Source organism: Saimiri boliviensis, chromosome 1 (genome assembly GCF_048565385.1).
Source record: "Saimiri boliviensis isolate mSaiBol1 chromosome 1, mSaiBol1.pri, whole genome shotgun sequence".
Lineage (NCBI taxonomy): Eukaryota > Metazoa > Chordata > Mammalia > Primates > Cebidae > Saimiri > Saimiri boliviensis.
The window spans coordinates 190,794,103-190,811,663 of NC_133449.1; the positions used below are offsets into that span (position 1 = coordinate 190,794,103).

General features: G+C 36.4%; 1 protein-coding gene across 4 annotated transcripts in view; it reads right to left on the reverse strand.

Moving 5' to 3' along the window:
- Positions 1-7,654: 7,654 nt before the first annotated feature.
- Positions 7,655-17,561, reverse strand: part of DMXL1 (Dmx like 1) — a 170,352-nt gene continuing 160,445 nt past the window's right edge. For all 4 annotated transcript variants that reach the window (XM_074382300.1, XM_074382293.1, XM_003920672.4 and 1 more), the window contains 4 exons: positions 16,480-16,571; positions 15,081-15,133; positions 11,676-11,893; positions 7,655-9,783 (listed from right to left, as the gene is read on the reverse strand). In XM_074382300.1, the coding sequence (XP_074238401.1) occupies positions 9,559-9,783; positions 11,676-11,893; positions 15,081-15,133; positions 16,480-16,571 (588 nt within the window). In that variant the 3' untranslated portion in view covers positions 7,655-9,558. The remainder of the gene's footprint in view (positions 9,784-11,675; positions 11,894-15,080; positions 15,134-16,479; positions 16,572-17,561) is intronic.

Sequence of the window (17,561 nt, forward strand, 5' to 3'; positions counted from 1 at the left end):
ATGTTTTCCTTCAGATGTCGTGCATATTTATAATAGCTATTTTATAGCCCTTTTCTACTAATTCCATTATTCCATTATGTGTCATTTCTGAGTCTTTTTTTTGGCTTTAATTGTTTTTAATTCACACATAATTATATATATTGATTTCTCCCCTTATATTTTGTGTCATTTTTTTTTATTTCCTTAAGTTGGACTTCTCCTTTCTCTGGTGCCTCCTTGATTAGTTTAATAAATGACCTTCTGAATTCTTTTTCTGGCAATTCAGGGATTTTTGTCTTGGTTTAGATCCATTGCTGGTGAGCCAGTATGATTTTTGGGTGCTGTTATCAAAGAACCGTATTTTGTCATATTACCAGAATTGTTTTTCTGATTCCTTCTCATTTGGATAGGCTATGTCAGTATGTCAGAGGGAAGATCTGGGGTTCAAGGCTGCTGTTCAAGTTATTTTGTCCCACGGAGTGCTCCCTTGATGTAGTACTCTCCCCCTTTTCCTAGGGATGTAGCTTCCTGAGAGCCAAACTGTAGTGATTGTAACTTTTCTTCTGGATCTAGTCACCCAGCAGGGCTGCCTGGCTCTGGGCTTGTACTGGGGGATGTCTGCATAGAGTCCTGTGTTGTGAATCATCCTTAGGTCCCTCAGCCATAGATACCAGTACCTACTTTTGTGGAGGTAGTGGGGAAGTGAAATGGACTGCGAGTGTCCTTAGTTGTAGTTGTTTAATGCACTAGTTTTGTGCTGGTTGGTCTCTTACCAGGAGGTATCGTTTTCAAGAAAGCATCAGCTGTGGTAGCATAGAGGAGGTTCAAACAGTGGGCAGGGCCCTAGAACTCCCAGGAGAATATGATCTTTGTCTTCAGCTAGCAGGTTGGGTAGGGAAGGACCATCAGGTAGGGGCAGGGTTAGGCATAGCTGAGCTCAGATTCTCCTTGGGCAGGGCTTGATGTTGAGGATGCAGGTGTGGTTCCCAGGTCAATGGAGTTATGTTCCCAGTTATGGCTCCCTCTGCTGTGTCATGTAGGTTGTCAGGGAAGTGCAGGAAAGCTGGCAGTTACAGGCCTCACCCAGTTCCCGTGTAACTCCAAAGGCCGGTTTCACTCTCACCATGCCCCCAACCAATAGCACTGAGTTTGTTTTCAGGCAGTGGGTGAGCAAGGCTGAGAACTTGCCCCAGGTTACCAGCCTCCTGGCTGAGGAAGCAAGCAGGGCTTTCACACCTTCTCACCTATGGAGTATGCACACCAGATTCGAACCATCCCGAGTTCTGGCCAGGAGACATTGTGTTCAGTTGGTATTGTTACAAAGTTCAGCTGGAAGTTTCCTTCTCTCTGTGGTCTTTTCCCTGTTCCTCTGGCAGCCCTCCCCAAGGACTCCTGTGAGATAAGTCAGAAATGGCTTCACTGGGGACCCAGAGAGCCCACAGAGATTTTCCTGCTGCTTCTTCTACCCCTGCGTTTTGCGTGGCTTTCTAAACTGTCTCAGCTCCAGGTAAGGTAAAATCCTTCTCCAGTGATCTGGACCCTCAGGTTCCCCAGTGAGTGAGTGTTCAGGGGCAGATGATTCCCTCCTTCCCACTTTCACAGTTTAGGCACTCACAGTATTTGGGCTGTTTTCTGGGTCCTGCAGGAGCAACCCACTTCCTTCAAAGGGTCTGTGGATTCGCTCAGCTTTCCTGGCATATTCCTGCAGTAGTTCTTGGAGCAAGAGTTCACAGTGTGAGTCTCCTCCCACTACTCTCTCTGAGAGGGAGTTGTGATTTAGTCCTGCTTCCTATCTGCCTTTTTTTTTTTTTTTTTTTTTTTTTTTCCCTGCATCCAAGGTATTGAGGGGAGTTGGTGCAATCCTCACTTTTACCCCGTCATTGAAAGAAGTTCCTCCTAGTTTTCAGCTAATCCTAGTTGGGGGATGGGGTGGTAGAGGCCCAATGTTTTCTTGTTTTCTATGTGGCCATCTGAGTTTCTGTTCCCATTCAGATTTATGTTACTCCTCAGAGACACTCTGGCACTCCCCTCTGTTTTATTTTTGTTGTTGTTAAAATATAGTGTTTTGTTTTGAGACAGGGTCTCACTCTGTTCAGGCTGGAGAGTAGTGGTGCAATCATAACTCACTGTAATACACCTCAAACTCCTGGGGTCGAGCAATACTCCTATCTCAGCCTCCCTAGTAGCTAGGACTACAGGAATGCACCACCATGTCTGGCCAATTTTGAGATAACTTTTTGCGGAGATGAGGTCTTTCTATGTTGCCTAGTTTGGTCTCAAACTCCTGACTTTAAAGGATCCTTTCACTTCATTCTCCCAAAGCACTGGGATTACAGGGATGAGCCACCATGCCCAGACTAAAATGTAGTTTTCATTGTTCTGGTTGTCCTTATGAGAGAGACAAGTGCTAGGAACTTCTAGTCCACCATGTTTTCTGTGTCTATTGACTGATATTTCTCTCATATGAGTCACATTTTTCAGCTTTTGTTCCTGTCCAGTAATTTTTGATAGAGTGCCGACATTGTCCCACACAATTTCAAAGTACAGCAGGGAAAATTCCATTCAGCTTCAAGGCCTGAGAATATCGTGAATCAAAGCTCTGCTCTCTGGGCTTGCAACTCCTGGCTCTGTACCCAGAGCTCTGCATTCCTGTGTTCTATATCTATCATTTTCTCTATAACAACTTTTTACTTCATTTTTTGGCTCATTTAATTTTTATCCTCTCTGTTTAGTATGTGCTTTCAGTCATATCTCTTCTCCCTTGGGCCATTTCTAATTTAGCCTTGATTTATGAGACAATTTTGCTGTTTTCATTCCTGAGTAAATGCAGGTCCTATAAATACAGCCTGGGCAAGAGTGAGACCCTGTTGTTCAATTAATAAGTTACAATGTTTTGAATTACTGCTTTCCTCTGTTTCATGAAATTATTTTGGAGGCTGGTTTTATTATTTACATTTTTATTTTTGAGATAGGGTCTCACTCTGTCACCCAGGCTGGAGTGCAGTGGCACAATCATGGCTCACTGCAGCCTTGACCTCCCCAGGCTCAGGTGATCCTCTTATCTCAGTCTCCTGAGTAGCTGGGACTACAGGCATGTGACACCATGGCTGGCTAATTTTCTATATGTTTTTTTGTAGAGGGGGTTTCACCATGCCTCCCAAGCTAGTCTTGAACTCCTGGACTCAAGCAGTCCTCCCACTTTGATTTCACAAAGTGCTGCGATTACAGACATGAGACACCACACCCACCCCTTCTCCCCACTTTTTTGAGACTTGGTCTCACTCTGGACCCAGGCTGGAATGCAGTGGTGTGATCACTGCTCACTGTAGCCTCAACCTTCCCAGTTCAGGCAATCCTCCTGCCTCAACCTCCTAAGTAGCTGGGACCACAGGAATGTCCTACCATGCCTGGCTAATTTTTAAATTATTTATAGAGATGGCAGTCTCCCTATGTTGCTCGGGCTGGTCTTGAACTCCTAGGCCCAAGCAACCCTCCTGCCTGGGCCCCAGTGCTGAGATTACAGGAACTGGCCACTGCACCCGGCCTAGAGTAGTTTTGTATGTTCAAAAAAATGTTTTGAGTAAATTTGCATGGATTTTTTCACATGCGGTGTAAACCTTTCATGTTGAAAATGGTAAACAATCTATGGACAAGTGTAGGAAAGAATATGGGGGGGGGCTGTTTTTTTCATTCAGGAGCATAGTGCTTTATTTGTAAAGTGAATCATGATTTCCTTAAAAAAAAAATCATGCACCTTTGTGGAGGATGTTTTTGGATTCTTTTATCTCGTTAAATAAAGGACACTTACATTCATTTACTTCTTCCTTTCTTCCCTTCACCAATAAGCCTCCAAAGGACATCAGTTCCTCTAAAGATGACCTCCTCTTTCAGAACTAATTTCCCAAAATTTTCACATCTAATCAAATACAATTTCCAACTCTATTTTTCAGTAGCCAGTTATTTGTTCTATTTCACCATTCAGAATGACTCTCTCTCCTTCTAAACTCCAGTTCATATTGTGTCATTACCAGAATCCTTTTGCACTCTTCTATGTACCCCTTTTCCAATCATTTTCTGCTACAGTGTGGAATCTAGGAATCTCCAATGTTTATTTCCTGAATTATATGTAATTTAAAGGTTGCTGCCTTCTCTGCATTTAATATGCTTAGATATGATATCTAAGTGATTTGTGCTTTTTCTTCTGTAAAAGGTTTGTGAAACAGTCAAAATTTAGGTGACTGTCATTACTGTATAAGAATCTTAGACCTCTCACTATGAGGTATAGGGTCATGGTGAATGCTTATATAACTTATGAAGGGGATATGTTGGGCTGAAGTCTAGCCCTCCCTTCATTTGCTAAGCGGTTTCTTGTGGAGCTACATTCTCAGAAGAAATGCCTCATTTGTGGGGCTCCATTCATCTACACAGGAAGTTTTCACTAACGTAAACTCCAAATGGGGCATTCCCCACCCCCCCCATGCCCCATAAAGCTTCTCATTAGGAAAAGCCCTATGAGATCTTAAAATACATTTCAAGTATTGTAGCTTGCTTAGTTATCTTCATGTCTGAATGGCCATAGTAACCTGATGCATTTTCTGCAAAACACAGAATGAAACAACCCAAATACAGGCAACCAGATACTATTTTAAGGAATTATCATTGCTCATGTACAGAATAAACTAAAAAAAAAAATGGTATGACTTCAAAAAGGATGCTGCAATTTCAGAAATGATGGTAGGGAGCAGATTCCAAAGGATTTTTAAAACTTATTTAACATATGTCCAGGGCTGATACATCATACTGGCTGAGTTCTGTTATATAGGTCATACCTGTACATTGAGCAGATAATTGATTGTCCATGAATAAAGCATTTGTTTTTCCACTGTGGAGTGAAATGTGTTGTCACACCAATTGTTTTTATTACTCATCTGTATTTCCAGTGGGAGAACTTAAAAGTGTTCTTGTTCCAAGAACCCCTGTGAAACAATGTGACACTCTTCACTATTAGCTCTGTATACATGTATGGAGCTAATAGTGAATATTAGCATATACACGTATACGGTACATGTACATGGAGCTAATAGTGAAGCTCCATATACATGTAGAGACAGCCAAATGGAAAGAAAAAGAATCTTGAAAAGCTCAGATTCAGCTTTGAAAATAACTGTACTAAAATCTATATACCTTTCTAAAATACTAATAGGCACTTTCAAATAACCTATGATCAACTTTTTCCAGGTACTTCAAAGCAGGAATCCTCAATCCTTTTGGCACCAGGGACTGGTTTCACAGGAAAACAATTATTCCATGGACCTGGGATGGGGGAGGGGTGGTAGATGGTTTTGGGATGATTCAAGCATATTTATTGTGCAGTTTTTATTAAATTGTAATATATAATAAAATAATTATGCAACTCACCATAACATAAAATCAGTGAGAGTCTTGAGCTTGTTTTCCTTCAAGTAGATGGTCCCATCTTAGGGTGAAGGGAGACAGTGACAGATCATCAGGCATCACTCATGAGTACACAACCTAGATCTCTTGCATGAGCAGTTCACAACAGGGTTCCCACTCCTATGAGAATCTAATGCCTCCACTAATCTGACAGGAGGCAAAGCTCAGGTAGTAATGCAAACAATGGGGAGCAGCTGTAATTACAGATGAAGCTTTGCCTGACACTCACCACTTGCCACAGCCTCCTAAAGTGCTGGAATTAGTGTGACCCATGGGTTGGATACTCCTGCTCCAAAGGGTAACATTTTAACATTCAGCTTAAATACATTCACCAAAAGTATCTCAACAATTCAAAGAGGAGTACTCCTGACACAGGATCACTTTACTCAAAAGAGCAGCTCCCAAAGTCATGAAGTACCATTTGATTTTAAATAAAGCTATTTTCCCACGTACACATATTCAACAAAACTATCTTTGATATTACTTTACTGAGTGAGGTTTAAAGAAGCTTGGAAATATATTACTCCCTTCTTACCTTTCCCAATGTTAAAAGTTTTGTGTATTTTTTCCACATACATTTCTTAGTTCATACATGTATGTTTAAAAAAATCTAAACAATACAGGTATAGCTTTTACTTTGTAATTTTTTTTCCTCACCAACCTCTTCTCAGGTCAATACACATCTAACATTCTTTTTAGTGGTGAGAGAATATTCTGTAACATTACATCTTTGTACCACAATTTATTCAACCATTTATTTACTGATTAACATTTAGATTTCCAGTTTTTTTTAGTTTGAGACAAGAGTCTTGCTCTGTCACCCAGGCTGGAGTGCAGTGGTGCAATCTCAGCTCACTGCAACCTCCAGCACCTGGGTTAAAGCAATTCTCCTGCCTCAGCCTCCTGAGTAGCTGGGACTACAGGCATATAACCCCATACCCCACTAATTTTTCTATTTTTAGTAAAGATGGGTTTCACCATGTTGATCAGGCCGGCCACAAACTCCTAACATCAAGTGATCTGCTTACCTCAGCCTCCTAAAGTGCTGGGATTACAGGTGTGAACCACCACACCTGGCCTCTAGAATATATTTCAATAAACATCCATGTATATATATATATATTTTTTTTTTAGAGATGGGATTTCATCATGTTGGCCAGGCTGGTCTTAAACTCCTGACCTCGTGATCCACCCATCTCTGCCTCCCAAAGTGATGGGATTACAGGCGTGAGCCACTGCGCCCCGGCCCCATGTACATTTTTGGGCATGAATGCTTTCGTTTTTATAATTTCTCAGAATGTTGTTCACTGATATGTATGTGTGTTTGATTTTACTTACACCCAGATAACATTCTAGCAATTGAGTTCTGCCAGCAATGTTTGAGTGTTTGAGTGTGCCAAATTCCTTGCATCTTTGCCAAAATGGATGTTGGCAATATTTAACCTTAGGCTAATCTGATAAAAACTATTACTACAGTAATGTTTTTTAAGAAACATTCCATTAACCCTTATAATGAAGATGAACATACTTCATATTTGTTGACTTTTTCAATGTCCTGTTCTGTGAATTGCTTATTCACGGTTTGATCACTTCTCCAATAATTTAAACTTCTCTTTGTATACAGGGACATTGACAGGTTTTCTATTACTATACAAATATTCTTCTAGTCTACTTGTTGTTTTAACTTTGACTGTGGTCCCTGTGTATTGTGTTCCCACTGTTGAGACCAATGTAAGAATTTTTTTAAAAAAATAATTTTTTTTTTTTTTTTTTAAGATGGGAGGGCAAAAGCAAAGAGCAAGAAAGGAGCATGGAGATGACTGTTACATGGTTTTAGTTAAGAAAAATCCTAGATTTCAGAAAATAAGATTTGTTAATGTTGTGAATTCTTATATGATCACAAAGCCACATTCTTAGAAAACATGCAATTAAAAATGTATTTTGATGTATCCACTCCATTAATGTGGATGAAATTTTACATATATGCATATCATTTTATACTTGAACATTTCAACAACTTTTACTCCCACCTTCCTTGAATAATGCTTACCTATCAAATAAAAAAAAAAAACTGTAGAAAAGAACAGGGTATTTGGGAACGTTATTCCATCCTCCTTACATTAAACAAATACAAATACAGAAATTCTTGATTTTAGAATGTCACATATTTTAAGTCAGCTAAATTGGCACAGATACTAAAACAATAGTATAACCCCCAAAAAAGCTTCTGCATGATTGTTTATTTAAAATATTATGACTCTGGATGTACATACATATGGGCTTACATAATGTATGATTATCCATATAAATCCTCATTTAAAATATGTTTCATCCTTAATACCTTTTGTTCTAATAAGCATAATAGTAAATATTTTATCTCATTGAAAGTGTTTAAAGCTGTTTGAATCTTTGTGAGGAAATTACTGAAAAATAACTTAAAGTTAACTACATCAAACAATACTATTGTTTGCAATGCTGTCACAGATTTCTCCATGGCAAAATAGTCACATATGGTTATTGCACAATTTATAGGTACAGGTTATTATGTGCATATAAACTCTCTACATAATGACAGTGTTTTCACTGCAACTTGCTCAACACATTTAAAATTGTTGAAATACAATTTACAAAATCTTTAACATACTTTTAAGACAAAAGTATCCTGAGGATATTACAAAATTCATTTTACCAGCCCTTCATTTCTTTGCTTTGACTCTTTAATTTCCAGGATAATAGTTGCCCATATTTTATAACACAAAATGTTCTTATATTTCCTATAAAACAAAATATATTTAAGTTAAATAGTATATAATTGTCCCATAAACACTTAGTCCCATCTGCCTGTAGTCTCATTGGTTAAAATCAAGTATTTATCAAGTTTTTTATAACTCTGAATCAGAAAAGGTACAGCACAAAACAGACAGAAACAGGGTTAGCACACTTAAGTTAAAAGCATTGTGTATTTTAAATATTTTGGTCATATTTTATAATAAAATAATATTTTTGGCAAAAATAAAAGGTTTAGTTTATTTTCTATTAATGGTAGATCTGGAGAGTATTTTACATTTCTAAATACTATCTACTTAATTTGACTGTTTTCACATTTGTTTCTGAAAACCCTGCTATAGGGTTTTCAGAATTCTGAGATTAAAAGCACCTACAAATTAATAAGATAAAATAAAATTTAAGTAAAATATTTGTTTGATGCTACAAGGTTGTTGACAAATTCACATACTTTAAGTGTCTTATATATGCCACCACAGAAACTTTACTGCCAGCTAAGACTTATTTGACTAAGTCTAATCTTTAAAATAATAATCCTGAAAGTCTTCTTGAAACTTATTTGAAAATTAGGATGGGAATTCAAAAACTTTTTTAAAATGAAAAGCACGGCTGCAAAAAAAGTTATTCTGGTGGCAGTTGTTATGGCACAAAAACACATGAAAAACCAGTTTTTGCACATATATTCAACTAAGTTCAAATAATGTGTAAGTCACACACTCACACACACACACACACACACACATACACACACACGTATACATATATATAACATGGGCTTCAGAGGGGAAACTGATGAAAACCTTACATAATGAGCCATCTGGCTCATTTATGACTGACGTCTCAATGACAATTTTAATGAAGATGTTCATTTTTTTTTCATTCTTACTCCAATGTCAATCTATCATTAATTAAGAGAAGAGTTTGAGATGTATAAGACTAATAAAGGAAGTGAGCGTGGTGAATTAAGCAGTGAGTATTACGTGTAACTGCCTTTACAAAAAAACGTATTTTTGCTGTGGAAGAAATTCATGCAGAGATACCTTTGGAAGAGTATCAGTAAGAAAACAAAACACCTTTAACACTATGACATACTGATTATAATATACTATAATATGTATTATTACAGCATTACTTACACATTCTACTTTAGGCAATGTAATCTATTTCTGAATGGACTTGTTAATTTTTAAGGCATCAGTGCATCAAGGGCAAAGCTCCATAAAATAAATATAAAAACAAAAAAGCATTAGCTAATTTGCGGCATAGAGAGTGATCACTGTATATTATATCTGTTGGCCACTTCCATGTAGGTAATAAATTATACATCTTACTGTAAAAATGTTACAGCATAAATTTCACATCATTTTTCAACACTTCATTTAAGGGGCTAAACTGATCTGGCAGTATTCTCATTTTCATTGTTCCATCAGCTCCACAGGAGAAAATGTGATTTGCAGGCCCTGTCTCAATTTGCATCACTCCAGTTCCAATATTCCTAAAAATAGACTGCCGAGCATGTTCACTGACAAAAGTATGGAGAAGACCAAAGGTAGAGAGACTCCAAATCTGAAAGATATTAAGAACAAAAGGAAAATTAGGGTTGATAATGACCTTAAGAATCCAAATGAAAATTTTAGGCCTGCATTCCTATGCAGTAAGGAATTTCCAAAACAGAGAGAAAAATCTGTGTAGGCCTATGATCGTAACACCTTGATTCTGTATAGGGCATTGTAATTTACCAATTGCTTTAACACAAAATACTTAAAAATCCACCCAGTCAGAGAGTAAGAGAGACAACATAGGTAACAAGGAGGTTAAGTGTACAATGCTACAGAAACTTTTAATACTATAGGGATTAAAATCAAGGTTTTCTATCTCTCAGCAGAGCTTTTGCTGTATAGTTATACAGTAAGGTAATCTCTTCTCTATATTATTGAACGCTCACCAGGAGATCTGAACAGCTAGGAAGAGAGAAGTCCTTGACACCTAGAGGCCCTCTGACCAGGCAAAGCTATATTTTAACTGTAAGACAAAGTCAATTATTACTACTTCAGGATACTTAATTTACTAAGATTTTGTATTTCCAGCCCTTATCAAAATAAATCTATCTGTTTGTAAAGCAAATTATAAGCATCTTCATTTATGTGAACAACTTAAATGCTTTTAGGATATCTATATTTTAAGTTTAAAGAAATCAACTTATTACCTGATTTTATTGGAGATCTTTTTAAAAAAATGTTTATTTACTCTAAGAAATTCATTAATTCATACTATCCTGCACATGAATTGGTTAAATTAGGGCTTTCGGATACATTGTATATTTTCAAGTCTTTTTTTTTACCTTGATTAAACAATAAACTATAGAATCAAAGTTAAAAATCAAAGACCCAATCTAACTATGGCTTATTCTAAACTAGAGTCAGTCCAAATAAGAAACTAGTTTTAAACTGAAGTTGGTATATATATTTGATTTTAAGAAAAAGCCTTTTAAAATTTTATAATTCTAGTCTTTTCCTGGATGAGATTTATAAGAACAATTTGCTGGTTCTAAAAAATCCAACTGATTGGCTCGGCACAGGAACTCATGCCTGTAATCCTAGCACTTTGGGAGGCTGAGGTAGGTGGATCACCTGAGGTCACGAGTTCCAGAGGAGCCTGGCCAACATGGCAAAACCTTGTATCTTTAAGAGAAAAAAAAAATCCATTTTATTGTACTAAATAAGCACTTAAATTAATAAATTTGATGAACCTAAACCCCTCAAGTCTAGGGTTGCTGACCATTAAAATGACATGGGGACTAGTCTAAACTGACTCACCAATTACCAAACAGGGCCAAAGGACCCTCCATCAAAATTACTAGGTATGTGTTATTAAAATGCAGATCCCTCAGACTGACTTACCAAATGAGTATTTTTGGGATGAGACCCAGCAATTTGCCTATGTAATAAGCTGCTTAACATTTTAAACAACTTCTCTAAGTTTTCAACACAATGCACTCTGAAAATGAAGGACTGCTAAAGGCACGGTTTACCCAGAATTCCTGAATTGGGCACTGATAGTTGGATAATAATATATATGGAAAAATGGGGAGCAATGTGGGATAAAAGAAAATATAAATACATTTCTCAGGCCCTGGAAATTAAATTCAGTAAATTATGTAACTCTGAACATGGAGTCAAGACAAATTCTATTATCTGAATTATGATTATATCCATGGAAAATTTTGGGTTTTGTATGAAGTAATCAAGCACATTTTAAAACAACTGAAAAACAGAAAATTTTCACATTAAATATTATTCTATTCATTGAAAGATTAAACAGCAATTAGTATTGCTGATTACAAAGAAGTTAATATAACTATTATTTAAATAGACTGATGTCATTGATAGGATTAAAGAGCTAAGGTTTCTGAAGATATCTTTTCATTTTGTAGATGTTGTAGCATCAACTGTGTTTACCTTTATATTGCCTTCCGCAGATCCTGTAACAAAGTACTCTTCAGTTGGATCAATAGCAATGGCTTTAACAGGAGAATCATGGCTCTGGAAATGCTGCCTCTGCTGTCGTTGATGAAGGTCAAATGCACATGTAAAACCTTTTCTGCCACCTGATATTAGTAGCTGATGTTTTGGAGCATATGCTAAAACTGTGGCTCCACTGTCATGGCAGGTAAAAGCTGAAAGTAAATTAAAACAAAACAAAACAAAAAAAAAAACACTTAACAATAAAAGAAATGGACTTCTGGCTTTTGGCTACGATGAAATAATAGAACCGATTTGCTCTCCTGCCTGAAATAGTTAAAAAAAAAATCAAATAAAATATAAAGAATAATGATTGGAGATATAAATATGAGGCAATAAAGAATGATCTCTGAGAAATGGGAAACAAACTGGGTGAGTCAAAAAACTGCCTTAACTACTGCCACGGCACCAGGAGGGGAACCCTGGTTGAACTGGTTCCATACCAGCCATAGTGGAAAAATTCATAAATCACAAGATACTTGGTGGAGTAGTGAGAAGGATTTGCCTCAGTAGTGGAGGAAAATCAGCCCTAGACCAAATGGTGCTTTGGTCCTGTTTAACCAAGGCCCCCCAGATTTAACTGTTTCCAAGTAACTTAGACTTGCCGCAGAGCAAAGCTCAAGAACATTTACAGAATACAAAAATAACCGGCATTTAATGAGATAAAATTCACAAGGCTTGGCATCTAATAATAAATTAACAGGAATGTAATAAAGCAGGAAAATGTAACCTATAAGGAGAAGACAAATCCATCAATTGAAATTAACCCAGAAGTGACAGAGATGTCAGAATTAGTAGGAATTCTGACTTCTATCCAATTAGCTCCTCCCAGAAGTTTTAACATTTTGCATATTACATGTAAGTTTGTGGTCCATTTTGAGTTAATTTTTATGAAAGATGAGGTCCTTATCTGGGTTCAAGTTTTTAAAAGTTGACATTCAATTTTTCTAGCATTATTTGGTGAAAAGACTATCCTTTCTCCACTGAATTATCTCTGTGACATATTAAAGTCTACTATATATGTGAGTCTATTACTAGGCTCTCTATTCTGTTCCATGATCTATGTGTCTATTCTTAAGCTAATACCACAATTGTCTTGATTATAAGTCTTGAAATCAGGTAGTATAGTGTGAGTCCTTCAAGTTTGTTTTTCTCCAGTATTTGGTTGGCTATTCCTTTGCCTTCCCATATAAACTTCAGAATCAAGTTTGTTGGTATCTACAAAGTAGCATGCTGGGATTTTGATTAGGATTGTGTTGAATCTATAAAATCAAGACAAACTGACATCTTAAGACTATTGAGTCTGTTAATCTGTAAATGTGGAGTATCTCTCATTTAGATCTTCTTTGATTTATCATTTTTATAGTTTTGTGTATACAGACCCTATATATATTTTGTTAGATTTATGCCTCAGTATTTCATTATTTTAGGCGCTATTGTAAATGTTAATATTCTCTAAATTTCAAATTGCAATTGTTGATACAAAAAAAGCAAAGGAATTTAGTACAGCTGACCCTTCAACAACACTGGTTTGAAATGTGTGGGTCCACTTAGATGTGGTTTATTCAGTAAATATATTGGAAAATTTTTTAAAGATTTGAGATAATTTGAAAAAATTTGCTGACAACCCACGTAGCCAAGAAATTCCCCCCAAAATTAAGAAAAAGTATGTCATGAATGCATAAAATATATGTAGATACTAGTCTATTATTTACTACCATTAAAATATACACTAATCTATTATAAAAAGTTAAGTTTATTGAAATATATGCACACAAAGATTGTAAGTGGTAGCATTTGACAGTTGAGAAATGTAAACAAAAATAAAGACACAGTATGAAATCTTAAGTGCATAAAAGTAATTACAATTCATACTGAACTACTGTTAAAGTTTAACAGCCACCTCCTGTTGCTACTATGGTAAGCTCAAGTGTTGTGAGTATACACTTAAAATGCTGTGTGATGCTAATCATCTCCATGTAAGCAGGTCCTCTCTCCAGCAAATTATATATTTCAGTGAAAAGTGATCTCCTGTGGTTCTTGTGAATTTTTCATTCTATTTAGTGCAACAGTGTAAACCTTGAATAACACCATGGGAACCATCAACTTGCTGCTAGTGATGCTGGAAGTACTCCCCAAAAGCAGAGAAATGTCAAGACATTACAAGAAAAAAGTTGAATTGCTTGATATGCACTACAAATTTATGTCTGCAGCTGTAGTTGCCTGCCATTTCAGACAGATAATTCACCTTGCAGACAGATGACATAAACTTTACAGTATCAATAAATATAGTACACTACAGGTATGTACTCTTCCTTATGATTTTAATATTTTCTTTCCTCTAGCTTCCTATATAATACATATACAAAATATGTGTTAATTGACTATATTATTATTACTATTTTTTTTTTTTGAGATGGAGTTTTGCTCTTGTTGCCCAGCCTGGAGAGCCATGGCACAATTTCGACTCACCACAACCTCCACCTCCCAGGTTCAAGTGATTCTCCTGCCTCAGCCTCCTGAGTAGCTGGAATTACAGGCATGTACAACCACGCCTGGCTAATTTCTGTATTTTTTTTTTTTTTTTAGTAGAGACAGGGTTTCTCCATGTTGGTCAGACTGGTCTTAAATTCCCAATCTCAGGTGATCTGCCTACCTTGGCCTCCCAAAGTGCTGGCATTAGAGGCATGAACCACTGCACCTGGTCAATTGACTATATTATTAATAAAGCATCCAGTAAACACTAGGCTATTAGTAGCTAAATTTTGGGGGGAATAAAAAATTATATGATAATTTTCAACTGCACAGGGGTCAGCATCTCAACCTTTATGTTGTTCAAGAATGAACAGTATATTGACCTTGAATCCTGGGACCCTGCTATACTTGTGAGTTTCTTTTGTAGATTCTTTGGGATACTTTACAGAAAATTATGTCATCTGTGAATAAAGACAGTTTTATTTCTTCCCTTCCATTTATATATTTTTTATTTCCTATTATTGTGTTATTGCATTAGCTAGGATTACCAGTGGAATGCTGAATAGGAGTGGTGAGAGGAGACATAATATTGAGTTTACTTTGTGTTTACAATGATGACCTGTCGCTATCAGATTCAAAGACAGATGATTTTTGTGTTATCTAGGTCCCACTGGCCCTTATCAAGGTCTAGAGAAGATTTAATTATGTATATTGCATCTTTTTGCTTTCAAATCCTGCCATCATAGACAAAATAAATTTCATGGGCTAAAAAATATATGTGTCATTAGTAACAAATCTATTTATAAATAATGTTTAGCTTATGAATTTCCTGACTTTCAAAATTTATAAAGTGCTTTGGAAACTTACCATGGACTAAACTATTGGCAGGTGCTACAAGAGTATCCCACAAACATACGTTTCTGGAGGAAAGAAAAAAAAAAAAAGGATTCTTTCTGAGTCACACAAAAAGTTAACAACAGAATAAAAAATATCTCATATATAGCTATGCGACCTTTAAACCTTGCTATCACAAAAGGTTCTTAAATTCATAAAAGCACCAAGTACAAGTAACCAACAAATTTATATAAAATTATTTTTATATTAAAAAAGAATGCAGTGGTGCAATCCTGGCTCACTGCAGCCTCAACCTCCCAGGCTCAAGCGATCTCCCCACTTCAGTGTCCCGAGTAGCTGGGACTACAGATATGTACCACCATGTCTGGCTAATTTTTTTAATTTCTTGGAGAGATGAGGTCTCCCTATGTTGCCAAGGTTGTTCTCAAACTCTCTGGCTGAAGTCATCTTCCTGCACCAGCCTGCCAAGGCACTGAGATTACAGGCATGAGCCACCATGCTCTGGCCACAATTTTTTTTTTTTTTTTTTTTTAGGCAGAGTTTCGCTCTTGTTGTCTAGGCTGGAATGCAATTGTGTGATCTTGGATCGCTGCAACCTCTGCCTCCTGGGTTCAAGCAATTCTCCTGTCTTAGCCCCCTGAGTAGCTGAGATTACAGGCGCCCGACATCACACCCACCCAGTTAATTTTTTGTATTTTTAGAAGAGATGGGGTTTCACTATATTGGCCAGGCTGCTCTCGAACTCCTGGTCTCAAATGATTTGCCCACCTCGGCCTCCCAAACTGCTGGGATTACAAGTGTGAGCCATTGTGCCCAGCACACAATTTTGACAGAAAATTTAAAACTACTATTATAGCTTAAAAAATTGAATAACTTAGATTAATATGCATTTACAAAGAATACTACATGAAGGCTGAATATGAAAACTTTTTTGTATTCACTGGTTCTCTAACAGTTGGACTGACATACATCAATAGGAGAGATGCTAAATTTTCTTGAGCACAAAGATAACTTATTTCTATTGTGTGGAGAGACCAACATATATAAGAAATATCTACAGAAGAAAAGCTGAAGAATCCATAGTCTTACAATCCTGTTTCTAGTACAAAGTGAGGCCTTACAGATAAATATAAAAGCAAGCAAACTCAGTGGGCCTTGATCTCAGAACTCAGTTGTATGACAGAAATCAAAAGAGGCAGACAGACATTGGGGCAGGAGATGACACTTTCTCACAACCACAGCTTTTGGGGGAGAAGCTGGAATAATATGGCCAACAAATAATAGTTTTTAGAATAAAAATACTGTATCTAAAGCCATAATTATAAAAAATTCTTGAAACACAAGGGCAGAAACAATAAAAAAAAGTTCAGCTATACTTTCTCATACTTCAATTTTAGCTTTCATCTCTTACCTATTGTCAGTTGAAAGACCAGCTGTAGCTATCAGAGAGGAGGAACTAACGAAGACAAAATCATTGGCTGTTTTGTTATGACACTGCCAAGTCTGGAATGGTTAGAAACAATATATGTTACTGCTCTCACTAAAAACGTCATAACTGGGTAAAAGTATTCTTCAAAAAATCATCATGTAGTTTATGGCTTTCTCAAACCCGTTGTATCATCTTTTTCCCCTGAACTTTAGAAAAATTGTAAAAGTAATACAGATAACTTTCATATACTTTTTACCCAGATGCAGCAATTTTTAACATTTTGGCACATTCATTTTGCCTCTCCTCTTTCATATATGTAGACACAGACACGTACACACACTTTTCCTGAACTATTTAAGTAGGCTGCATATGTCATGACCCTTTATGAATCTCTTTATGTTCAACCAGAAGTTCAAAGGGAAACATAAGGAGGTTAAACTTAAAAATTTTCCCTTAAAATGCTTAGTGAAAATGTTTGTTTTGGAAGACAGAAAGTAGAATTTTAGATAATACTAGACTTAATTATCTTTGTTAAATAATTGACATGTATTTTTCAAAAATATTTAAGCTTTTAAAAATTATTCAAGTACATGAAAAAATTACTAGTCATCAAAATTAGAAAACATATAGCATTTTTCAATATTCTATCAAACAATACACTTAAGAAATTGTGAGGTTTCATCAGTTACAAAAGCTTCCAAATTATGTTTTAGATATTTCCCTTTAATAAAAAAAATTTTTTTTTAAGTATCCCAAAATCACCACACCAAAGATTATTCCTATAAGCCACCTCCCCATTTCCCCCAGAACCCTTACTGGAGCTGGGCTAGATGACCGTATCCCTAAAACAGACAAAATCCTCTTAATCCCCAAAAGCCAGTTTTGCACAATTTAACTCAATATATCTTTTTAAAAGTTAAAAAAGAAGTCCCTTGGAGAATATAAACATGTACATCTAAATCTTTAGGCTTAATAAAAATATAAGAAAGAGTTAATATTCTTTCAAGGTACCCTAATCAACCCTTCCATGCTTGCTTGCTTTTACTTAGATGAGTACTGTACTC